This window comes from Mangifera indica, chromosome 10, assembly GCF_011075055.1.
Source record: "Mangifera indica cultivar Alphonso chromosome 10, CATAS_Mindica_2.1, whole genome shotgun sequence".
Lineage (NCBI taxonomy): Eukaryota > Viridiplantae > Streptophyta > Magnoliopsida > Sapindales > Anacardiaceae > Mangifera > Mangifera indica.
In genome coordinates this window covers 6,624,931-6,649,018 of record NC_058146.1, presented here as the reverse complement: position 1 = coordinate 6,649,018, position 24,088 = coordinate 6,624,931, and the positions used below count along the sequence as shown (strand labels likewise).

The following is a 24,088-nucleotide window of genomic DNA, read 5'->3' as shown; positions in this document are numbered from 1 at the left end:
ATATATATATATATATATATATATATATATATAACAAGAAAGGAAAACAAATATTTATTTAACACTCTTACCATTTTTCATACATTAGGTGTGCCCATGATTTTAATATAATATCTTACTTCTTGCGCAAATTTTAAGTCTAAATCAAATTAAAAAAAAGGTTAGAAATCATATTATTAACTTAAAATTATAATAATAATTAAAATATAATTAAAAAAAACATAAGTTAGAAGAGAAAATTAAGAGGTGTCCGTCGCTTCTATCCTAAAAAATTTTAAATGGTTTTAATTTTGAAAAAAAAAATAACAAAAAGAACTTCTTAAATGGATACTAAATTTATTTAATTTTTAATTGAATTATAGAAGATTTTAAAAGAAGAAAAATTTGTCTGAGCTTGAAGAATTCTTAGGATACATTTGGTTTGTGTAGTATTTTTTTATTAAAATTAAAAAATTATTTTAAAGATAGATTAGTTAAAAGATTATTGAGTATAAATTATTAATATTTTTGATAAAATTTGATAAATATAAATAATTATTGCGTTTGATTAAAGATAATAAAAAATATTAATATATTATTTTATTTAAATATTTTTAGATATAATTATTCTAAAATATTATTATTATATTAATTTAAAATAAAATATTTTTATCCTAAAAATTAATAAATTATAATAAAATCAAAATTATTTTAGTTACCTTTTAAAATATAAGGTAGAATATTAATCAAATTACTTTTTATATTATTTATTATATTATTATTAATAATAAAAAATGCATTACAATCAAATAAAATATAAATTATTAAAATAAAATATAAATTATCAAAATAACCTTTTTATAATATTTATAATATTAATGTATTAATTTAGGCCCTCTAGTGGCCAACCGTGTTGTTTCCTTAAAAGCGGGAATAGAGCTAGACTTGAACTGAATTCGAGTTTGAACTTAGTTTAAATAAATCTGAAATGAGTCAGTCCTATACTAGTTCGAGCTCGAGCTACTTATTAAATTTTTTAATTAAAAATTTTGATACAAAACGACATCATTTAAATCAATATATATTAAAACGATATTATTTTAATAACAAAATAGTTAAAAACTCAAGTTCAAAACAAATCGAATTGAATTTAAGCTGAGTTTGAGCTTGGCTTCTATGAACTCGAGGAGTTCGAGCTCTACTATATATAAACCGAGCTAAGTTTGAAGCTCAACTCGGTTCGAATCCAGCTGTGGGCGGGAGGCTAATATTGGTATAATCAATTTCCCTTCCTTTCTTTCGTATCCGTCTTTTTCTCAATCGATAATTGCAGCTTCTTCTTCTACTCTCTCAATGGCTGCTTCATCTTCTCTCTGCAACTTCAACAAACTTTCAAACCTTCTCTCAGCTCGCAACGTGCCTTATTCAATGAATTCTTCTCAGTTTGGCTTTGTAAAAATGGGGAGTGTCGATGAAGCTAAAGAAACCATCCGTTTGTTTGATGGTTCTGTAAGTGTTTTCTTCCCATGGAATTTTTACTTACGATATTTCTTTAATTTCTTAATTAAACTTTAGGGTCTTGCTACAGTAGTGTCTCTTGAATTAACTTTCTCAACTTGGAATTTTTGCAACTTAGAATATCGCGCTTAAAACATGAAACATTAAGTCTATGACAATACTTGACTTGTAGATGTACTTTTAGTAAGATTAGTCGCAATGGCAGAACCACATATTGTGTTTGGGAGGGTAAAGTACAATGTTTAATGAATGAGAATGTGGCTTGTACATGTCGTTCTAGTAACATTACTCTGAGTGCAAATTCCTGAATTGTGGTGCTGAATCTGCTGGAAGACTGACATTTGTAACAATAAACAGATGGATTTTAAAAGAATTCAGATAAAAAGAAAAACGAATCTACTAATCTTCATGCTAATTTTATCGTGTTGGTTAAGGTGGTAGAGTGATCATTGGTCCATATTAACAAACACAAATCGGGTATCAGGAGTTGCGGATACTGCTAATGAGATAGATTGCACAATGTAGATATACTAAATTTCTAATTGTTACTGATAACATTTATTGAGTTGATTCATATAGTCGCCTTTCCATTTATTTTGTGTCATGTCATTTTGTACACAAGAGCTTGTAATGAAGTTTATATAGCATTTGAATTTAACATTTTGCATAACTTCCTTCTCAAAAAGGAAAACTTCCCAAGTTTAATATTCTGTGTCCATAATTTGTTGAATATAGAGGAACATTTTATGTTAAATACAGAGTTAACATTGTTTCCTTGTTAGGGTCTGCTAAGAGCAAATTGGAGGCCGGATTGTTAAAGTATATTTCCTGGAAGCTCCAATGGAAGGTGAGCGGGCAGTTATGAGACAAAGAATGCAGAGTAGTAACCAGGCTTTTGTCAATACTCCTTACAAGATCTATGCCAGAAATCTTTGTTGGGTCTCAACTCACAGGTCTTAGAGATGCATTTGCCGACCAACCTGGGGTGTTTAGTGCCAAAGTCATCTGTGAGAGGGAGACATGAAGATCTTGAGGATTCAGTTTTATCTCGTTTAAAACCAGCAAGGATGTAGAATCTGCCCTAAACGCCATGACCAGAGTGGTAAGGATGGTTTACTGACACATGAAGTTTCTTAATGAAAAGTAACTTTTCTTTTTTATCTAATGTAAGGAATTCTGCAATCAGGAGGTCAAAGGGCGACCTTTACAATTGAATGTTGCTGCTGAAAGAGTTTATCCTACTTCAGTGAAAGCATTGGATAGAAACACAGAAAATTCTTGACAGTAGTGAATTATTTTCCGACATCAGCACCTAAAAGATGTATAAAGTATTAATGGAGTATTCTATGAAAATATTACCCTCAACTAAATTTTGACTCCTGCTTTACAAATAGTTCACTCTGAAATGTGAAAGGACTAGTTCACGGTTCCACTCTTCTCGCTCTTGGTTTTCTCTCTAATTCTTTTGCTTCTTAATGTACCGACATGAGGCCTGAATAATGGTGTTTCTCTTCTTCTTCTTCTTCCTCTTAGCCTTCCAACTCACTTAGCTTCAGTCTTGTTGTTTCTTCTACCGTTTGCTGGGATTGTGAAAGTGAGTGAATCTTTCACCTTTTGTTTTGACTATGGGATTGAACTTTCTCCTCTTTTGATCTTGCTTCAATCTTTTTTTCACTTATGCTGATGTGATGATCCATTTGTGTTCTTATGTTGATTCCTTTTATTTTGGTTCTTTTCTTCTAAATGTTTTCATCTAACAACCTGGTTCCGTTTTTTGGTTTTTTACTTTTTGGGTACATATTTGGTTTCTGTTGGTAGAAAGATGATGATTGTGTTTCTGATTATATATGGCATAAACTTGATTTCTTTCTTTTAGATTTTTGAAATATTTTAATTTTTTTTCCTTTTTTACTTTGGTACTGTGGCAACTAACACGTTGGCAGAGAATTTGTCGTGACCTTTGTCAAAACTTGAATTGTAGGTCCTTTGTGGAAGTTTTTTAAAAGGAGGTGGTGAAAACTTGTTGCTTGGAACTCTTTGAGGGAAGAAATGGCTATGCAAACTGTGTATTTGAAAGAGCATGAATGGAATGTGCATAACTCATTCGGGCAACTTTCATATATGCCAGCAGCACCTTCGTGGAGTCAGTTGGGATCTCAGCTGGTTTATGGGGCAACTTGTGGCCAATTGAAATCCTCTTCCATGAAAACCTCCATTGAAGAGGAAGTTCCAAGGCTTGATAAGGGGAAGCCAACACATTTCACTTCTTTTCCTGGTAATTAATCTCCCTATTTTGTAGTGTTGTTCATAAACTTTTTAATCACTTTTTATCACCATGAATATCCTGTACTTGCTCTTTAGCCTGATGGTTGATTGATCTCAACTTTAAGCCTTTCTAGGAGGAAGAAAATTAACTCTTTCAGTGGACTTTGCCGAAAGGTTATTGGTTCTTAACACCTAAGGATTCCTAATCTGTTTATAACACAAGAGTTGTCAGCAATGGGAAGAGTACTTTTCACTGGTTACATTGCTTGTCTGAGGATGAAAAGCTCGTCTCAGGATGATGGAAATTCATATAACTACTTTATTCCTTTCTATTGTTTCTTCTGTTGATTGGATTTCTCTCTCAGTCAAATTACAAATCTGCAGCATGACTATGGTTTTGGTATTCAAGTATTTTGATGATCTTATTTGGGAATTAGCTACAGTAAAGTAGAAGTCACACATATTTGATAGGATAGTAGTCCAAGTTATATGAATCAAAATAATTCTAATTTTGAGAAAAAAGATATCCCAGAATCATAATTGATTTTCATTACGTTGCAGTTAAAGGTCTTCGTCAGTATTTTGGAAGCCAGTGGCCTGCTTTCAGATTCAGATAATGCAGGCCTAAATTTTACTTAGAGAGTGGAGGCTTCTGAATTGATAACTTTAAAGGCTAGCAGAAGGGACCTTGAGTCTCTCATTTTAAGGAGAATAAATTGATGTAAAAAATCTCTTTTTGTGATGTCTAGTTAGAATCTTCTGTGTGAGATTGTACCAATCTACCAAGAACTGATTATCTTGGAAAATAGGCAGCATAGTAACAGCAAAATATAATACAGATGTGAAGAAGTAATAGCTCCTAAATAAAAATGTCTTTGGTGAAGTTTCTACCTTATATATTAGAGGGCTTAACACTAGTGCTTAGTATATACTAAAAGCTAAGATTTTAGGTAATTTGACATGGTATCAGAGTGAAAGTCCAAAGTTCAGATTTCACATACTGTGTATATCGGGTTCGGTTGTTCTCTGTGTTAAAATTTCCATCCTACTTTGGTTTGCTCCATTTTTCACATGTTCCATCCTTTTGGTTCTGTTATTTCATCTTACATGTGAATGTACCTGTTTAAGAGCTTGTCAATTCCTTAATAATAATTTTTAGCTTTCGGGTTAAATAGCTGCTCTAAAACTTTATTGATGAGACACCAAATGGAAATTCAAATGATCCTTTTTCTAGGACATTTGGTGAGGTAATAACCAACATACAATGGAAAAGTAGCCTTTTGTTTGAGTCAATTATTTCTTTTGTAAATTAGAATCACTGGGAAGAAATGGACTGATAGATTTGGTATTGGGTCATCTTTCCTATATGTCATATTGTTTCCATGCATATCTGTTAAGAACACCAAAAGTATAACTCGCTTAGACGAAATCATAGATGTATTAAAATGAAGGAATTCTGAGCTTTACTAACATCTTTGAAACTTAGTATTGCTGACTTATCTTGATTTATCACTACAAAGAAAGGTATCAATAGTTGTAATTTTCTTTTTATACAGAACATCTCGTTTTGATTATTTTTAACCATCCTAGTTTCTCATCAGGTGATTGCAAAAGTTCCCCAGATGGACACAAGCATCCTGGTGCCAATTCTCTACAATCAACTCTGCCAGAAAATCATGCTTGTTTTGAGATAAGTTTTGGGCAGCCCATGGTAAGAACTTTATTATACTCAATACTTTCTTTAATACATTATTTCTCTCCATTCATGGGCTGCATCAATATTATGGAGTACCCTCGGCTTATTTGTAATAATTTTTTCTTTTTTTGGCTGCATGTCTCCCATAATTCCTTTTAGCATGGGCATAATGTCTATGTGGCTATATTTGCAATTTTTTTTTTTTTGTTTTTTTGCTGCATGAAAAAGCAGAATCCTCATCTCAACATGTTACCGCTTCTGGGACACACTTGTTTAGATAAATAAACAAACTAGGAAGATAAAAATTCCTTAATCTCTGTCCTTCTGGTTTAGTTAAGAATCTTATTAGTAAATATTATGAGGTTAAAAAATTTTACAGCATGTTACTTTTGAGCTTGAAATTCGGCATCTAATTAATTTGGTTATAAATTTAACATTATAATGAGCCAAAAGTTGCATTTAGGATCTAATCATTGAAAAATAATCATGTGTTAGTCTCTTACAAAATTGGATGAGAGAAAAAACTGTATTCCTGGAATATCATGTTCTCAACCATTTAGGATATGCATGATGACAACATTGTTGAATGGAGGAGACCCGTCAAAACAGGAAAGAAATATAAACACAAGAAGATAATTGCATAAGGTAGATTGGAAGAAGAGATGTAGCTTATATTGTCAAGCATCTGGTCTTTGCATTAGGCAAATGATTACATTTGACTATATTATACATCTGGCCAAGTTTGATTTATGCATATACTTATTCACAATAAACTAGGGCCGGATCATGCTGCCACCAAGCCTGTCAAGTGCTGACAAACCAATATATGTTAATGCTAAGCAGTATCATGCAATCATAAGGCGCCGGAAGTTACGTGCTAAGGCTGTACTTGATAATAAAAGGACTTCCAAACGCAAGGTATGATATCTGGATTCAATTTCTCAATATGTTATTGTTTATAAAAAAAATTCATATAAAATTGACCAACTTGATGGGTTCCCTTTCAGAAAATAATCCGGGCCTTATTCAAATGTGACAAGTCTATCCTTTGATCTGGTCATTATATGATTGTGTAGTTTTGTTAATTGATTGGTTGGCTAAGCGATTTTGAGTTCAGTATATTGCAGCACTAAATTCCAGTTATTGGGTTTCTTTGCGGTTTTTGTTAACTTTGTTTTTATAAGTTATCTAATAATTTGACCAAATGAAATTGTCTACAAATTGCCAAAATATAGGACCTTGTGAATATGTGTAGCTCATGAGATTTTATATTTGTCATAACCAATATCACAACAAATTCTATTCTCTGTAAGTTTCTATTTCCCCTTCAACATTGTTTGTAACTTGTAACGGTTTTCCTCCTTGTCTGGTTTCAGCAATATATGCACTATTCACGCCATCTCCATGCCATTCGTCGGCCAAGGGGTTGTGGAGGCCGTTTCTTGAACAAAAAAGATATAAAAGAAGAGAATGGCAGAACAGAGGAGAAGAAAGGTGTTGAGAAACAACCGTTGCTGCCCCCTATTTCTCAGAGTTTTGAAGTCCTAAAATCTGAGAGTGGAAATTTGAGTTCTTCAAAAGAAACACACTGCAACACATCAACTCTTTCAGGCTCAGAGATGACTAGCATGTACTCTTGGGGGGATTTCATTCGCTTTCCATTTAGTCATCCCAGACCATCTGTCCCGTCTTTCTCTGGAAATATGGACAGTGGCCACGACATTGTTTTGCCCAACCAGTGGTTTGCTGCAGCAGATGGCTGGGACTGGGGCTTCATGCACCAACCCGCCTCCTTGCTGTGACCAAAAGAAGTTCGTTGGATATCTCGGCTCTTCTTTTGGTTTAGGGAAAGTCATTCCTGGCGCATTAAGCATTATGGTCTTTCCATTCCATGCAGCACTTGTAGTCGTGTTGTGCTAGAGATGCTTACACCTGGATGCACTTCAAAAAACTTATAACCTAAAATCTAGACTATAAAATGGGTTTATGCCCATCATCCAATAAATGTGTTAGATGTGGGTTTGTGATATAAAAAAAAGACTATGGTCGAGTGTGCATGTCTTGAATGTAAATTGTCTTGAGTTTGTGGATTTTAGAGTCTATAACTTGTGTTCCAGCGTATGTACTGTACTCAATGTAAGAAAACGCTTTACTTGATCGTTATATTATGAAGTGTTTATTCAATAGAAGTGTTCTGTAGATGTCGCCTTCATTTGTTGATAGAAATTGAAGTGTGGTTTTTTTTTCCTTTTTCCCACTAGTTTTTGAGCTAACATGAAATATTATGATCAAAGTACTATGTTCAGTAGCCTGGCTTCTATGTTCCCGACCCAGGGAAGGGCAAATCTCGGGTCAGGCTAGGCCTAGGGACTAGGGCCCGAGACTTGGGAAAAACAAGCCCTAGATACTGTTGGTGTCGCCTTTGGACAATAGTCAATTGACCATGGTTTTAAAAATTAGATTAAATCAGTTGATTCGACCAATTGGACTATTAACTATTAAACCGTATTTGAGCGGATTGAATTAAATTAAACTATTTGAATCATTTGATTGGATTGGGTGTAAAACTAAGTTTGACTCGATCTACATAAAAATTATTATTTTTTAAAATATTATTTCAAAACAATTAATCGGCTAACCATTAATTAGACTAGATTACCCTTTTCACCATAACAATATCTAGTTTGGTTATACAAACATAACTCTTCATTGATTTCTTTTTACATTAAAATAATTAAATTATATATTTAATAATAAATTTTATAAAAAAATTTAATATTATTTTTAAACAATTTATCAGTCTAACTACTAATTAATCCATCCAATTATTGATTGGACCAAACCCTTCCCTTCAGAAGGTCAATTTCGGTCATGAAAACATTGGTCTTGACTAATGGTGAGGGGAGTGCAAAAAATAATTAGTTTTTGTGAACTTTCCAGCCCACACCCCACAATTGTAAATACCCAGAAAACCCTTTCATTCTTCACCAAAACATTTTCATATCATTTGTTTATTCTACATTTTTATTCTCAATTCTCAAACTCTGATAATTTTCTTCACAAGACATCGAAGCATCATTTAAGATTTTCTACTGAATAATTTCTCGTTATTGAAGCCAAGCTGTTGAATTTTTGGTTAATTTATGCCGACTTACCTCTCTTCCCTTATAAATATCTTAGTATGAAATATTTAAATTTACTTACCGGTGGTTGGCTTACGGGTATAGTCAACATAGTGTGAAGGGTTACTTAAACTTTTTCTCATTTAACTACATACATTTTAAGACATTTTTTATATACTAAAACCATATTTTAATACCAATTTGTGAAACCTCCCTCTAGAAATACTACTCTCGAAAGGAGAATATTACTAAACTTGACCTTTTTAAAGCATGATACACTTGAAATATAATGAAACACTCAAAATTTTATAAAAATGATTAGAATGCCCATACATGAACATTCACTAAAAGCGTATAAAAGATTTCCAAAGTAAAATATTACATAATATGTATAGCACAACCAAACATTAGACAAAATAATCTGAAAGTACATTTTATAAAACATTAGCATGGAAATGACTAATCTATCCTCATATTGGCTTCATGCTAAATGACCTTGCACTGCAATTGTCATCCTTACTTATTACCTGCAAAACATAAAGAAACGAAGATTGACTAATTATTTACTCAATAAGTTTGAGAACTTAATCTACACCTTAATAACTTAACCCTCCTTATTACTTAAATACTTATTTTATCTTAACTTAGTCATCAAGTGTGCACTTTTAGATTCAGAACTTCAATAACATGGAATCCATGTCTTAACTTAACTCAGGAGCACCTTCAATCCTATTCAGTCATCTTGGGAAACCCCTTTTGTCTAAGAACTTTGATGACTTTAACTCAATAATCTAAAATACACCTCTAAATCTTATATTATGATGACTTTCTATATGCAATGTATGAAAAAATGTGGTGAAAGCCTTTTCTTTTAAAACATTTTTCCTTTGTTTTGATTGGTCTGCGCTGAGATAGGAATTTGACACATTGACCTCCTATGTTGCACATTAACCAATCTCCATTTCCTGCATAGACTATTGGACTAATTTGTCATGACTATGTCTTACTATAAGCGTGTATAAAAAAGAATCTTATAAGTGCTCCTTTATAATAAGCCTAATTAAAACATATTTTTAAAAAAAAACACTATCATAAATAGGATTGAATTTGAATCGAAACTTGATTTGAACAAGGTCAAAACTAATTTAACCTTAACTCGAGCTTTATATGGCAATATAAAAGAGTCCAAACTTGAGCTTGAGCTTAAGCTATGTAGCCAAGCGGCTCATGTGGCTCACTAGCCAAACCGTTTGTGTTATTAAAAAATTTTTAAAGTAAACAGTATGTTTCGCTTTAAAATTTTTAATTAGACGGAAAAGTTTCTGTTTGCCTCTTCTGTCTTCACGCACATTGGCCAAATGAATTCAGACTTTCCTACATCTAATAAATGCACACTGGTCAAAGCAAAGAAAGCTTTCTCTCCTCCAATTAATGCGTGCCACATTGGTCAAAGGGAAAAAAGACTTTCCCTCTAATTAATGCATGCGTTTATGCTTCTTCTTCTTCTGTCTTCTACTTTTGGCCTTCTCTTCTTCTTTTGTCATTCACTCTGTCTCCATTTTCGTGCATCCACTCCATGTTCCAGACTTAGGCGTTCGACGACGTCAATTCCAATCAATGACAATGTTCGGCAGTTTGATGTGTTATAGTCACAAAGCATCTCTCTCTCTCTCTCTCTCTTTACTTCATACATATTTTCATTCATTTATGCGTTGTTGTTTTGTATAGCTAAGCTTGCTTTGACTTCAAGCAACCATTTTTTGGCTCGCCGAGCTTGAGCTCGGGCTCAACTATTTATTAACTGAGTCAAGTTTAAGCTCGATTAAGTTCAAATTTGGTTCAGTTCGAATTTAATCTTAATTATAAGAAATCATGTTTTAATGAGTATTCTAAAAATTATGACTACAGAATATATCTGATACATATCTACAAATACCCTAAGTTTTCATGTGTCCTACAAGATCAAATTCTACACATGCTTTACGGATTGATAGCTACCTATGTGTCCTATGGGATCAGTTCCAAAATATTATTACACCTTAACTCTAGAAAAGCATGCATAAAAACTCATCTTTATGAAAAATTGTACTATGATATGCTTTCATTTAACTATTGTGCATGCACTTGAGTGCCACTATTATAACTCATAGTCATTTCGAGCTTTCACCCTTAACTGAATTTTCTTTCATGAGCTAATTCGTATGTGCAGTCTTTTGACATGACTCGATACTTCTATGTATCTATGCATCCCTATAAATTATCGGGACATTACTACGAACAAATGAACATTTACTATTAATGTCCATTTATTTTTTGTTCTAATGCATGTATGTACATCTTGGGTTAACTAGTGTGCATCCCCTCTTCTTACATACAACTTCCTCGTTCAAAATCATATCTAATTGTGACTTAATGCATAATTGTCCCCAAGACAATTATGCATACTTATGTCACGAACAATTATGATCTCTTTCACTGTCATACATAAACCTAAGGTATATTTATCCTTTCACCCTCGTGAACGGTTGTAAACCGTTTTGCATAGTTGTTCACTATGAATTATCCTGTGTCAGAAACGTTCATAAGTGTCCTTCATATAATCGCCCATCAGACATCAATGTTTCTACCCTAAATAACGTATAGTCATGCATTTCCTATACACAACTATACAACATGTATGTATACTATGATTTGACATTTGTCACAATTGTGCCAGTCCTTAACCAACCGTGCACTCACATCTAGAATGCCATTTTTAGGCTGTCTAGGCATAGTTTTCCTTACTAAACATGGCAAACACAATTCTTCTGTTCTTAACGTATTTCTGGTGACAAATACGTCTTAAATATTATCCACAAACAGATCAGGTTATTAGTTTACCGACTATTTTTTTAAGCTTCTAAACATAGGAAAATAGACAACAGCAAAACTGTTCAATTCATGTTCATTTGTACTGTCATACATCATGTCCATTCCTATCATGTGCAGATACAAATCAATAATACTGATTCGCAGATTTAATATTCGTAGTAATTTATGATCATGATTAAGAAGAACTTAATCATGCACTCCATATCTTAGCACAATATTTTAACTAAAATCAGAAAATCCATTCAAACTTCAGAAAGATTCAAACTTGAAGTGTTCTTCTAATAGCCGTGACTCCAAGCAAAAAAGTTTGATGCCGGAAATACAACTTGATGTTGTCGAATGCCTCCTTTGCTTGTCAGACTCCTTTATTATCAAAACACCCTTTCAAATTTGAATAAAGACTGATTGTATAAGATATGGGAAATGACAAAAATTGATGCAATAACGTATCTTATATAAAATCAAGTTGTAACCGCATGCATGGGCATGCACTCACCACACATGGTCGTGCAAACCTTTAAAATTTCATATATGACTTCTACGTTATTCACTTATCTTACGTGACATCAAATGAATTAGTGTACATATTTATGTATAGTTGTTTATTAACTTAAGAACCTAATTTTTAACACTTAACCATAACCATATTCTTGTCTCATGTCACATTCAATACTAATCTCGAAACAAATATGAAATGACAAAATTATCTTTCAAACATACCTATGAGTATTACATGGTCAATTCAATCTCTATGACTTATACATAATTTCTATAGCAACTTCTCATATTCATGTCCAACTATTATTTAGATCAATTCAATAACATGCACACAAAACATATTCTCATCATTTTTTAAATCCTAAACATGGTTCCATGATCAACCATTGTATCTCCTACATACATCAATTCCATCTCATATATAATCATGTAACCGGTTTTTCTTAACTCATTCCTATCCCATGAAATAACACAATTCAACCAATAAAGACCTGAACAGATTTTACATGATTCTTACTTAACCTTTCACCTAGCTAGAAGAACTGAAGCATAATACCCTCTTTCAGATTGCCTGAAAACTCCTTAGACAGTCGGGGTTCCTCACTCTATTGTCGCTGATTCAAAGAAGATACGTATGAAAATTTGAAATTGAATTATGGAAGGTTTGGATAATGTTTAAATCATGTGGAACATGATCCTTAAATAGATTCATATCATAGCTATATGAACGGTTGTGCATCATCTATAAATGGTCGTTCATCCTCTAAAATTTTCTAGTATGACATGATATTTATATCGTCCATCTGGCACTCATATGAATGCGCATACACCTTCCATGTATGACCGTTCATCAAATTAAAAATCACTTTTTCATCAACACTTAACCATTTTTCAACAATTCAAAAACATCAATTATATAAAATGACTAAAATGACCCTAAATCATATTTGTGAGTGTCACAAATAAATGTCAGGGCATTCATGACAGATGAACGAGTATTTATTATTTCAAATTGATTTTATTATATATTCAAAAATCTAAATAATCACAAATTTAGCGCGATATTATTATATGATATAATTCATGTGAACATTTGTTCATTGTTTTCTATATAAACTAATGGAAATTTGACCTTTTGAAGACAATTTTTCACTTTTACATACGCTCTATGTTTTGCTCCATGCTGTTAAGGGACCTAGCAGTCCCCAGAGCTTATCCGTTGTTTGCCTCATGTGGATACCTCAAAGTCATCCTACGTACATTGGAACGAAAGTGATACACAAACTGGTTAAAGACGAAGAAGCCGCCAACAAGAATGAGAATTCTAGACATTGTATGCTTGTTTTGAATACTATAATTATATCATGCATAATACACCTGTAAACTGATCTCGTAGTCTAAATAATGTATATTTTAACTTCTTCTTTTTTTTTGGCTGTGTTCATCATTGTTTTGACCCCATAAGAATCCAACATTGAGTGCGAAGGTCATCTATGAGAGGGACACATGAAGATCTTGAGGAATCGGGTTTATCTCGTTTGAAACCAGCAAGGATGTAGAATCTACCTTAAACACCATGAACGCAGTGGTAAAATGGTCTAGTGACACATTAAGTTTCTTAACGAAAGTTAACTTTTCCTCTTTTTTTCTATGTAATGAATTCTTCAATTAGGAGGTCGAAGGGCGACCTTTACTATTGAATGTTGCTGCTGCAAGAGTTTCACCTACTTCAGTGCAAGCATAGGATAGAAACACAAAAAACAGTCTTGACAGTGGTGAATTATTTTCTTGCGCCAACACCACCTAAAAATTGAATAGAGTATTACTGGAGTATTCTGCGAAATATTACCTTTACATTTTGACTCCTGTTTTACAAAATACTTCACCCTGATAAGAGAGCAACAAAAATGTGAAGGGAAGTTCACGGTAAAGTCCTTTTGGTCAGGGTTGAGTTTGTTGTACAAGAGAATTACTGCAAAATTAGATATGACAATTTTGATTTAAAGTTAGGATCCATGATCCTAACAGAGAAAGGATTCCCTAATAGTAACAAGGATAAAAACAAAAAATATCCTAACTATCAAAAACGGGGATATGTGTGTCCCCTTCCTACACCTATCCCCATCTCTATCCCTATCCCTATCCCCGTCTTTGTCTTTATCCCTTTTATATTAATATATTTATTTAAAATACTAACATACCATTATAATTTTATATTTATTTATATTTTTGTTATACATAATATGATTAATATATGACATTTGTGATATTTAAAATAGTATATTAGTTTTAATTTTAGTTAATTTTATTATTTAATATATTTATGTTATATTTAAAAGATAAGGTAAAAAAATTTTTTTCCCACAGAGACAAGGATAGGTAGGAGAGGGAAGGGATGAGAAATCCTTGTCATCTCTGTAACAGAGACAGAGATTGATATCCTCTACAGGGACAGAGACAGGGATGGATCCCCTCCTCACCCCAATCTGTTGCCATCCCTATACAAAATATAGCAAAGCAGAATCTTACCCATATATTCAGCAAGATATAAAGAGTGGATGCTGCAGTATGGATACTGATTTACTAGGCAACAGAACAATTCAATCATCTAGAGATGCAATTCGATAATGTTCAATCATGAAGAGATGAAAACTTTATAATTAATGGATGAACTCTTGAAGAAAATTGATTGTATTCTGTTACCCCTACTCAATCCGATCCAGACTGACTTGATATTCAGCATTTATAACAAAAATATGAGAACAAATAGGCTATTAAAGCTCATATTATTGTCCAAGCAATTCTGCTGCTATGCCAAAACTCAGTTTCTGATGAAAAACTAGGACTTTGTATTCTTCAATATTGAAAAGGAATTGAGTATCAAACAGTCCTACAAGGAGTTTGTTCAAGTAAAATTACAATTGATATCAGTTCTTCACTGAACATTATGTGGACCAGCAAGAAGAGCATCTGCGGCAGAATCCAAGTCTTGAGGAAAAAAGACCCTGCAAAACAATAGCCATAATTTCTAAATTGATAAAAGGATTGTCAAGCATAATGGTAAGCAATATGACAATGAGAATGCAGTATATCTTGACTTGAATGTTCCTAGTTGACACATAAACAGCCAAATCGGCAAAATATTAACTCTACAGATGAGTTTGTTGGAGGTATAAAAAGATTATTGTGATAATTTATTTTTTATTATTTACATCATTTTGTTTTTTTTTTTAATTTTGATAATTTTCTATTATCAATAGTAATATAACAGATAATACAAGATATGCCTCTACATAAGGTTTTGAAAAATTATTAAAATAATCTTGATTTTATTATAATTGCATCTTTATTTATTAATTTTTTAAGATAAAAATAATTTCATTTTCAATTAATATAACAAATAACATAAAAAATATTTTTAAATAATTATGCCCCAAAGCATTTAAGTAAAATAATATGCTAGTATTTTTTATTACCTCTAACTAAACACAATAATTATTTATACCTACCAATTTTTATCAAATTTTATCAAATAGAATAATAATTTACACCCAGTAATTTTCTATGTAATCTATCTTCAAGGTAATATTTCAATTTTGATAATAAAATATTATCTAAACTAAACGCGCCTAAGTAATCAATTCAGCCAAGTGGTGGCGGATGCTTGAATGATTCATTAGATGTCAAAATAAAAAGTTCTGACAGAGCCGACAAAATTACCTGCAGGTGCTCTGGTATAAGGTCCTACTTAGTTGATCTATGTCATTGATACCTTTGCACCCAGCCACAACTTCAAGAACTTGCCTGGAAACCACAATGGTATAATATGAGGATGTGCATAAGAATTAAAAACTAAACATACTCTGTAACAGAGGGAAACATTTTTACAGAAGATCTATGCATATAATGCACAAAAACCAAGTCTTAGTATCAGAATATGGCACACTAAAAGGATAAACAAGTGAGTTGTCTGACCTAAAAGATTTATATATGCCATGACAAAATCAAAATTGTGTATCCAAAGCTTTGCCAAACTCATCTAGCAGCTTCAGATTGTAGAACCGCCACCACATTTATAGTAGTGCAGAATACTCAATATCAAGAATGAATTCCATTCAAAGAAATTGATTTCCTAGTTGATTCTCATGCAATAAGATATCCTTCTTATTGAGGTGAAGAAATATACAATATTGCAGAAGAAAACATTGGCACTCACCGAACTAGGCAAGGTTCATTGCGGCCTTTTACTATGCACTCTGGATCATACTTTTCTTTCTTCTTTGAAGGCCATGTAGACTTTACATAAGTAATCCCAGCATGAGTGTTTTTTATTTCACAATATGGAGAATCTGTCTCAATCATCATTCTTTCAACAGGTATGCCCCTTACAACATCAAGATTCTCAGTTGTCTTTAGTGAGCAACCATTTATACCTGCTCAGTAAAAAAGATGTTAGCAACATCATCAAAACGTTACACTTGTAACATCTTTAACACCAAAACGTTCCATGAAATATTCTTCTAAATCAATATGATTGAATAGAAGAGAAAGACAAATATCTTCTAATGTCTTATCCATCAAAAATAATAATAAGATCAAAGTTAAATGGGAGCTCTAAACTCCACAAATTTGAGGAATTATCATACACCAGTTTTGTTGTGATTTCCTATGGCTTCATTATATGAGGATACATACATCTAATCAAGATTGAAGAATTGTCTATCAAATTGTATTGTAGAAAGTAGATGACAGTTAACAAAATAGTAAATGCAAGGAAAAAAAAATCCAGAGGTTAAAGTTGAGGTGTAGCATCACAAACAGATGAGATTCTATTATATAATTTCCCAACATTTCATCCCACCATTCCCTTTCTACAAGCTCTCTTATACTACATCACTCACCTTGGAGCATCAGTTTTATATGATTCTATCTCATTCAGCAGATTGTTAATTTATTTTAATTATCATGTATGTTGTTGATAAAATACTCTCCAGTGTTCATAAATCTCATATCATCATTTCAAATCCTCAGGCATTACAAACAGCCTGATCTTTACAGGCAATATACAGAAAATTTTTACATCCTAACGTGTAGCTTTCAATTAAAGAAATTGGCCAATAAGAACCAAAAGTATTAATACTGATATAATCTTCTGTTGTTTTACTCAGCACAGCTCTCATTTTCAAATCCATCAGGTGCGGTAGTTGACATTTAAGGGTCAAATATGACATGATAGATGCATGCAAAGTAGCATTCAACAAAGGGATGGAAATGTGAAAAGGCTATCCAAAAAACAGCAGAATATTCACCTATATACATATTACTGAATGAAAGAAGCTTATCACGATCTTCTGCATTATCTGTAAATGAATGGGTAACTCCAGCACTGAAACTAAAAATAAGAAGATAACTTATTAAAGAAGCAGACATGTAAGTCATCTGATAATTTAACTATATATTGTGCAGAATGAAGCTATATGCACCTCTAAAAGAACTCTCCACACCCTCTCTTCGAAGTACGCCACACTATTTAAAAAAGGAAGAATTATATTTTTACTCAGAAAATTTTTATAATTAAGAAAATAAATACATATATCAATTTAATTTAGGAGACTGACTCTTTAATTGAATGGAAAGACACCTGAAATAAGATTTTGTCAAAGATAACTTATCAATGGAAATACCTTTTTATAAATTTCCCTATCAATTGTTACAAAAAAAGGAAAAAATTGTTTTAATTTCTTTTATACATAGTTACATGTTGATCTATTAGTTTGGAATTAGCTGCAACATTAATTTTTCACATACAAAGTTAATAATTGTTATACTTAAAATAGGGGTGTCAAGGCTAATTTAAGGGTGCATATAGTGTCAGCCATTTAGCAGAATTATGTTGGAGTTTCCTCTAAATATCCGTAAGCACAGGTAAAGATTTTCTGACTGATAAAACAAAATGTTGCACTTTTGGAGTGACATTTTTAGAGCTTCAGAGACAAGGTGGGGGTAAATCAGAGCTTAAATTTCTCTCCTATAGTCAATGGTAATAACAGTTGTTTTTCCCAATAAGGAAAAAGCCACAAATACTCTGGAAAGTAAAAAATCCACAATTGCAGCAATCATTCATTGAGTGCAAGTGCAAAAGAGTATAGTTCTGCAAAAGGAGAAAAGGGTTTTGTGATGATTTTCATTCTGCACAATTTTTGAAAGCCACAGAATCAAGAAATCTCACCTGTCCTTATTTCGCTCTAAAATTTCACAAAAATCTTCAGCAGCAGCACGCATATGCAAGAACATTGGCAGCTTTGTTGCATACGCTAATTCAAACTGCTTCTCAAAATACCTAGTTTTTACGTCACAAAAGGTGATGCAAACATGGATTATCTGAATGTAAGAAAGGACTATGCAACTAATAAATAACATGAAGAGCCTCAGTCACCACTTACTTCCTTTGAGTTTCTGCTGGGCAAAAGTGAAGCCTGTCATAGTCCAATCCGCATTCACCAATGGCCACTACCTTATATGCATTTAATATGTAAGTTTACCATAAAATACAACTCATTTGGAGTCCGGATGTCTTATGTACTATTCAGGAGTACAAAAATTTATAACTATGATCTAAACATTTAACAAGGGGGTCATACGACTGAAATTGTAATCAAGAAATGGATCTTTATATCTAAATCAACAGAAACTTGTTAACAGATTCTAAATGCATGGATACTTCTTACAATTATTAGAACATAAACTCTAGTAGTATTTCAATCATCTAATCACAGAGCCACACTGACGAGAGATGAATTAACAACTAAAATTCAAAATTCGGTACACATTTATTTAAGATCTAGCAATGGCATACATAACACAAAGCTAATCACTCTCTTCAAACTAGACTGCTAACTTTGGTAATAGTATCTTTTATATTTACAATTTATAAGTAAACATTTCCTTTTTCTTTTAAATACCATAACCTTCACTTTTCATTTAAATCATACCTTTCCCTTCTCAATTCCCTTCTTGGCCAATGACAACAAAGCCTGAAAATACTTTTCAGGATCTCCACTCTCTTCAAATTCCTGAAATAACATACAAAAACAACATTCACAAACATCTCGAAACAGCCCACATAATTACAAGTAGTCAAGTTACATCACAACAATCATACAAAATAAAATTAAAAAGAAACAGTAAGTAACCTTGCATCTTGTGGGGTGGACACCAACTGTACAAAAAAGCCTTCCTGTAACAAACAACAGGCTTTCAAACAAGTAAAACCCAAGTTCATATACAAAACTAAAAGTAAAATTTTGAGACAACTTAACAGGGATAAAGCAAACCATCAGTTTCAGCAATGGCTAGAGCTTCTTTTGATTCCTCCAGAGACCCACCAGTCACCTGTGAGGATCAACTTTTCCAAATTTACAATGATCAAAATTAACCAAGATTTGCAATAGTCAACAATAAAGTTCCTTCACCCATTTTATCATGCAATAATATTTTTTAAAAATAAATTTTGAAATTTCATCCATTTAGTAGTAGACAATGAGAATTTACAGCCAAGAAAAATTTATCATTACAGGAAGACCTTGGTCCTTAACATGACATTCTATCAAAATTGGAAGAAAACTGTAATTACAAAAATCCACCAAAAGCTTCGGTCCACATAAAATTCACCATGAAAGAAAGAATGTGCTTCACTCATTCTGCCTTTCCCTCTAAACCACATAACTAATAAGAAAAGATATTTTAGTCCAATAAGGTACCACATTGATAGTAAGACTGACAAGGACCATATTAGGAAATCCTAACGACATAACAACAGGCCTAAATGCCAGCTCCATAAGTCCATGTGTCATCAATTCAAACTTGAATCCGTCTTTTTCAAAACTGCGCTTGGAAGAAAGCAGAGGAGAGGCTACATTCAAACATGTATCATCATTGTTGAACCTTCTTGAACTCTATCAGGACAGGGTACATGTTCTCAAAGGCTGTGTAGGTCTCATCTCTGACCTTAGCTCCCGCGATCACAATTTTTCCAGAAACAAAGATAAGGAGCACAGTTTTTGGTTTTCTTATGCGATATATAAGGCCAGAAAAGAGTCTTGGTTCATAGCTTGAAAAGTCCCCATGGGAGCATGCTAGGCCTTACAATCAAATAGGAAATTTAACATCACAGGGGCCAACATTATTTTGTATGTTGAAGTGCTTAAACATAGCAGGAAAACCAAGCTTCTGGATGATTCTATATTAGCAAGGATCAGAAAGGGAAGTTAGGCAATTCAAGGATGACAGCAACTCCAGAAGATTCAAAGAGAAAAGAGAGAATTCAGATTAAATCCAGCCTCCTTTTTCATTGCTTCCCCACATAATATGAAGATTCTTATGGTAACATAACAACTACTAACATCATGACACATAATCCAAGCATAACATAATACAAAGCACTAAGCAAAACTAAATTCATACCGGAGACTTGACTAAACAACTTGTCACACGACTATCACTAATGACATCACACTTCACCCATTGTCACATGCAGGATTGGCCACACCATCACTCAAATAGATGGACATGTAATCCCTTGTTGGTGCCTTCCTCAATCTGGATGGCCTTCTTTTCCTTGTTCCCAGCCTCTTTATCTCCAACTAGGTCTGTATCAGATTTCTCCCATCTGGAACCTTGCCCTTAAGGTCAAAGTATAGGTGAAGACAACTGAACTCTGGCAAGGAAACCCAAATGGAATCTTCAACCAGCAATCCTTCCCACTAAACAATCTCCAAGGTGCCACCTTTGGCAATCTGATGGCCCTGCAAAATCACGACCAAATGAATCAACAAGTGACCATCAACAATGAGCTTAGGCAAGGTAGGAGTATGAAAGGTTAGATATTTGTGAAATGGCTTCAATAGAGACATACTGAAGACCAAATGGATGCGGGAGGGCTAAGGTAGATCCAAATTTATAAGCCATAGACCCAAACTTGGCCATCACCATAAAGGGCCCATAGAACCGTCGATTTAACTTGGAATATGTTTGGCGTGCAAGAGAAAGTTGTCTGTATGGTTGAAGCTTTACTAGAACCTGTCACCCACATTGAACTGGAGATCACATTTCTTTTGATCCGCAAATTGTTTCATCTTGTTTTTGGTGTTGTGCATGTTGCTTTTGAGTTGGCAGAGGATAGAATCTTGTCGTTGAAGCATAGAATCTTCCACATTAGCATGCAGACCATTATATGGAATAAGTGCAGGTGTTGTACGGCGCTAACTATTTGGAACAACGAGTGTCTAGTCAAAGAATGACAAAAGGAATTGCAAGAGTGTTCTGCCCATGGAAGAAATTGTAACCAGGTATTGGGAAGATCAATGGCTTAGCATTGCTTTAACCGACATTTAGTTACCTAAGTCTGACTGCCCATCTGAGGGTGGGGCATGGTGTTAAAGTTGACTCAGTACCACTCAAGAGATAGAGCTGACGTCAAAACTGGCTCACAAAAATCTGATTGTGGTCTGAAGTAATGGATTTTGAAATTCCATAGAGACGACCTATCTTTGCAACAAAGGTTGATACAACCTTGGTGGCTATGAATTGGGTCGCAAAGCCACCAAATGGGCATATTATGAAAGTTAGTCTACCACAACCACAACCACTATCTTCCTTTCGGTGAGGGGAAGGCCGAAAATGAAATCCATGGGCAACTCATCCCAAAATGTCAATGAAATTGGTGAGGGCTACAAGAGACCAGTAGGAGCCAAAGTCTATTATTTTGTAATCCGGCAAACAAGATTGGTTTGAACAGATTCCTAGATATCTTGCTTCAAATCACCCTATAGTAATGAGCAAACACCCAAAGAAAAGTCTTGCATACACTCCCCTGACCACCACTAGGTGTCAAGAGAAACTCATACAAAATATGAGCCTTGAGCTGATAGTTTGAAGGTAACACTATTCACCCATTCTGGAATAATAGACCATCACACCAAAGGTATTGCGAATGATTCCTAGGCTTAGCCACAATGGAATGGATGAGCTGCAAGAACTCATTACCTTGTTGTAGTTCAACTTTAATTTCCTTCACTAATGAAGCCATTCGGCTACTCGCCATATGCATCAGAGAAGTCAACGCCACAATTGAGTCCACCCCATCTGATTGCCTCAGTGGTGTGTCACGTACCTTGTTCAAGCTACTTGGATTATACAATCAAATCAAAACCCAACTTGACCAAAAACGTTGTTGTTCAAGGGTTTGGACAACTTGGCCATGAGTTCTCTGATGCTTTGTTGATCAATGCGAATAGTAAACTGGTTGCCTAAGAGATATTGACAACAATTAGCTACAACCTCGATTATGGTGAACAAATCTTAGACATATGTAGACACTTGTTACAATAAACTATTCAGTTTCTTGCTAAATATGCAACGGGTAGGTCATCTTGAGTTAATATAGCACCAATTCACATACCGGAAGCATCTATATCAAAGATAAAAGGTTTGGAAAACTAGGCAAAAGCTAATACTGAAGCAGCCATCAGAGCCCACTTCAAATGGGAAAAATCAATGGATTGGTTTTTGGTTCCCTTATCCTCATTATGACAGCAGAAAAAGGCTCCAAATTATATTCCGAATTTCAAGCTTGCAAAGCAACTAGCCTAAGATCAAGTCTGCAATCCAAGTTGACAGTTGATAACAATCCCAAAACGGTGTTTAGAAAAATCCAGCCACTGGCTCATCTTTGTCCTTCACTTCTTTCTCTCAGAAGACAACTTTTATACTTCTATCCTGACCTTTAATAAATTAAAAAAAAATGTATGGATTCCTTTTTCAGGGTTTCTAAGGAAAATTTGAAAGCAATCAAAAGGAATTTGATTCTAAAATAAGAGTACTCGTGCTTACGGCAGAATATATTTATGCTATCTTCAAAGCCTCAAAACATCATGAAATCCAAACATAAAATAAAAATTATCTCTATCACACAGCAATTTGAACAAGACGAGGAGTCTTTCATCACAAGGTAATCCAAATAAATGACATTTAAATTAAATTAGAACATAATTCATAAAAGTAAAAAAGAAAATGCTTACAACAATTCGATCAACACCGGCGCTCCATGCCCGGTTCAAAACGGTGGCGATATCGGACACGTGGCACTGCTTGCCGTGATACATTCCTTTGAACATGCCATCTGAGTGACTAAAATTGGTTAAACTCAGAAACAAAGAACAAAAATTGAAGATAAGAAGCGTTCATTACGAGTAGAAGGTAAAAGTGTTCGACAAAATGCCTGACTGACCTGTAAAGTTAACTGCTATATCTGTTTAGAGCAGAAACAATGAGATTACTAATAAAATATAAATAAATAAAGATGGTAAGAGAAGAATAAGTTGAGTGTCTTGAATTGATTGAGCCTACTCACCTATCATCCGTACACTCGCCATTGAAATCAGGCAGAGAGAGCTACCGAGAGTAAGAGGAGAAGAGAGAGGAAGCTGAAAGCCCGATGGGCTTGTTTAGGGCCGGATATATAGATTTTAACATCCCTCAATTTTTTTTTTTTAAATCTTATAACTTTCAAATTGCACAGCCTTCGAGTCAAGCTGGATTTAAGCCCAGTTGAGCTCGAACACAGGCAAACTCGGTATCAGCTCAATAAATGTTCATTCAAGCCGAGCCACGGCTCGAGCTCGTCGAACGTAATGAAAGTACAGCTCGTGTTCGAGTTCGTTGGCTCGCAAGCTATTCATGAGCCTTTAACGAGCCTGGCTCGGAATACATGCCGAGCCGAGCTACTTACGAGCCTATATCGAGCTGAAAATCGAATATATTTCACGAGCCGAGATATTGAGCTAGGCTCGCTTACTCTTAACGAGTCGAGCTATCAAGCGAGCCATCGAGCAGAACTATCGAGCGAGCTATTGAGCCGAGCCTAACGAGCTTGTTCATAGGATCACAGTTTCAATTTCAAAATGTTATTTTTGTTTAAACATTGTTTATTATATTTTTATTGTTTGTAAATCAATCTATTTATATATTTTAAATATTTTCAAGAATAAACACAAAACTAATTCAGCAGATAATCAATCGCTGCAACTTCCATTCTTGTTTGTTAGTTGTTAGTTGTGTATCGAGCGAGGGTTTTTCTGGT

At 33.7% G+C, this 24,088-nt stretch overlaps 2 protein-coding genes across 5 annotated transcripts; one reads left to right on the top strand and one right to left on the bottom strand.

Annotated features, from left to right (window-relative positions):
* The first annotated feature begins 1,296 nt into the window (after window positions 1-1,296).
* Window positions 1,297-7,642, top strand: LOC123228303 (nuclear transcription factor Y subunit A-2-like). 4 transcript variants are annotated; one of them, XM_044653655.1, is made up of 7 exons: window positions 1,297-1,488; window positions 2,280-2,599; window positions 2,684-2,781; window positions 3,479-3,772; window positions 5,364-5,473; window positions 6,236-6,376; window positions 6,835-7,642. In XM_044653655.1, the coding sequence occupies exons 4-7, from the start codon at window positions 3,547-3,549 to the stop codon at window positions 7,258-7,260; spliced, it is 903 nt and encodes a 300-aa protein (XP_044509590.1). In that variant the 5' UTR covers window positions 1,297-1,488; window positions 2,280-2,599; window positions 2,684-2,781; window positions 3,479-3,546; the 3' UTR covers window positions 7,261-7,642. The 4 variants fall into 4 exon arrangements, with proteins under 4 accessions (XP_044509590.1, XP_044509589.1, XP_044509591.1 ...); XM_044653654.1 differs by having other exon boundaries at window positions 2,684-3,091; XM_044653656.1 differs by lacking the exon at window positions 2,684-2,781 and having other exon boundaries at window positions 6,302-6,376.
* A 7,064-nt stretch (window positions 7,643-14,706) lies between these two features.
* On the bottom strand, window positions 14,707-23,484 carry LOC123227611 (putative deoxyribonuclease TATDN1). The gene is made up of 12 exons (XM_044652671.1): window positions 23,360-23,484; window positions 23,237-23,257; window positions 23,028-23,128; window positions 19,284-19,341; window positions 19,143-19,186; window positions 18,942-19,022; window positions 18,393-18,463; window positions 18,179-18,289; window positions 17,259-17,341; window positions 16,166-16,382; window positions 15,670-15,753; window positions 14,707-14,954 (listed from the first exon to the last, which is right to left on the bottom strand). The coding sequence occupies exons 1-12, from the start codon at window positions 23,379-23,381 to the stop codon at window positions 14,885-14,887; spliced, it is 963 nt and encodes a 320-aa protein (XP_044508606.1). The 5' UTR covers window positions 23,382-23,484; the 3' UTR covers window positions 14,707-14,884.
* Window positions 23,485-24,088: the final 604 nt, after the last annotated feature.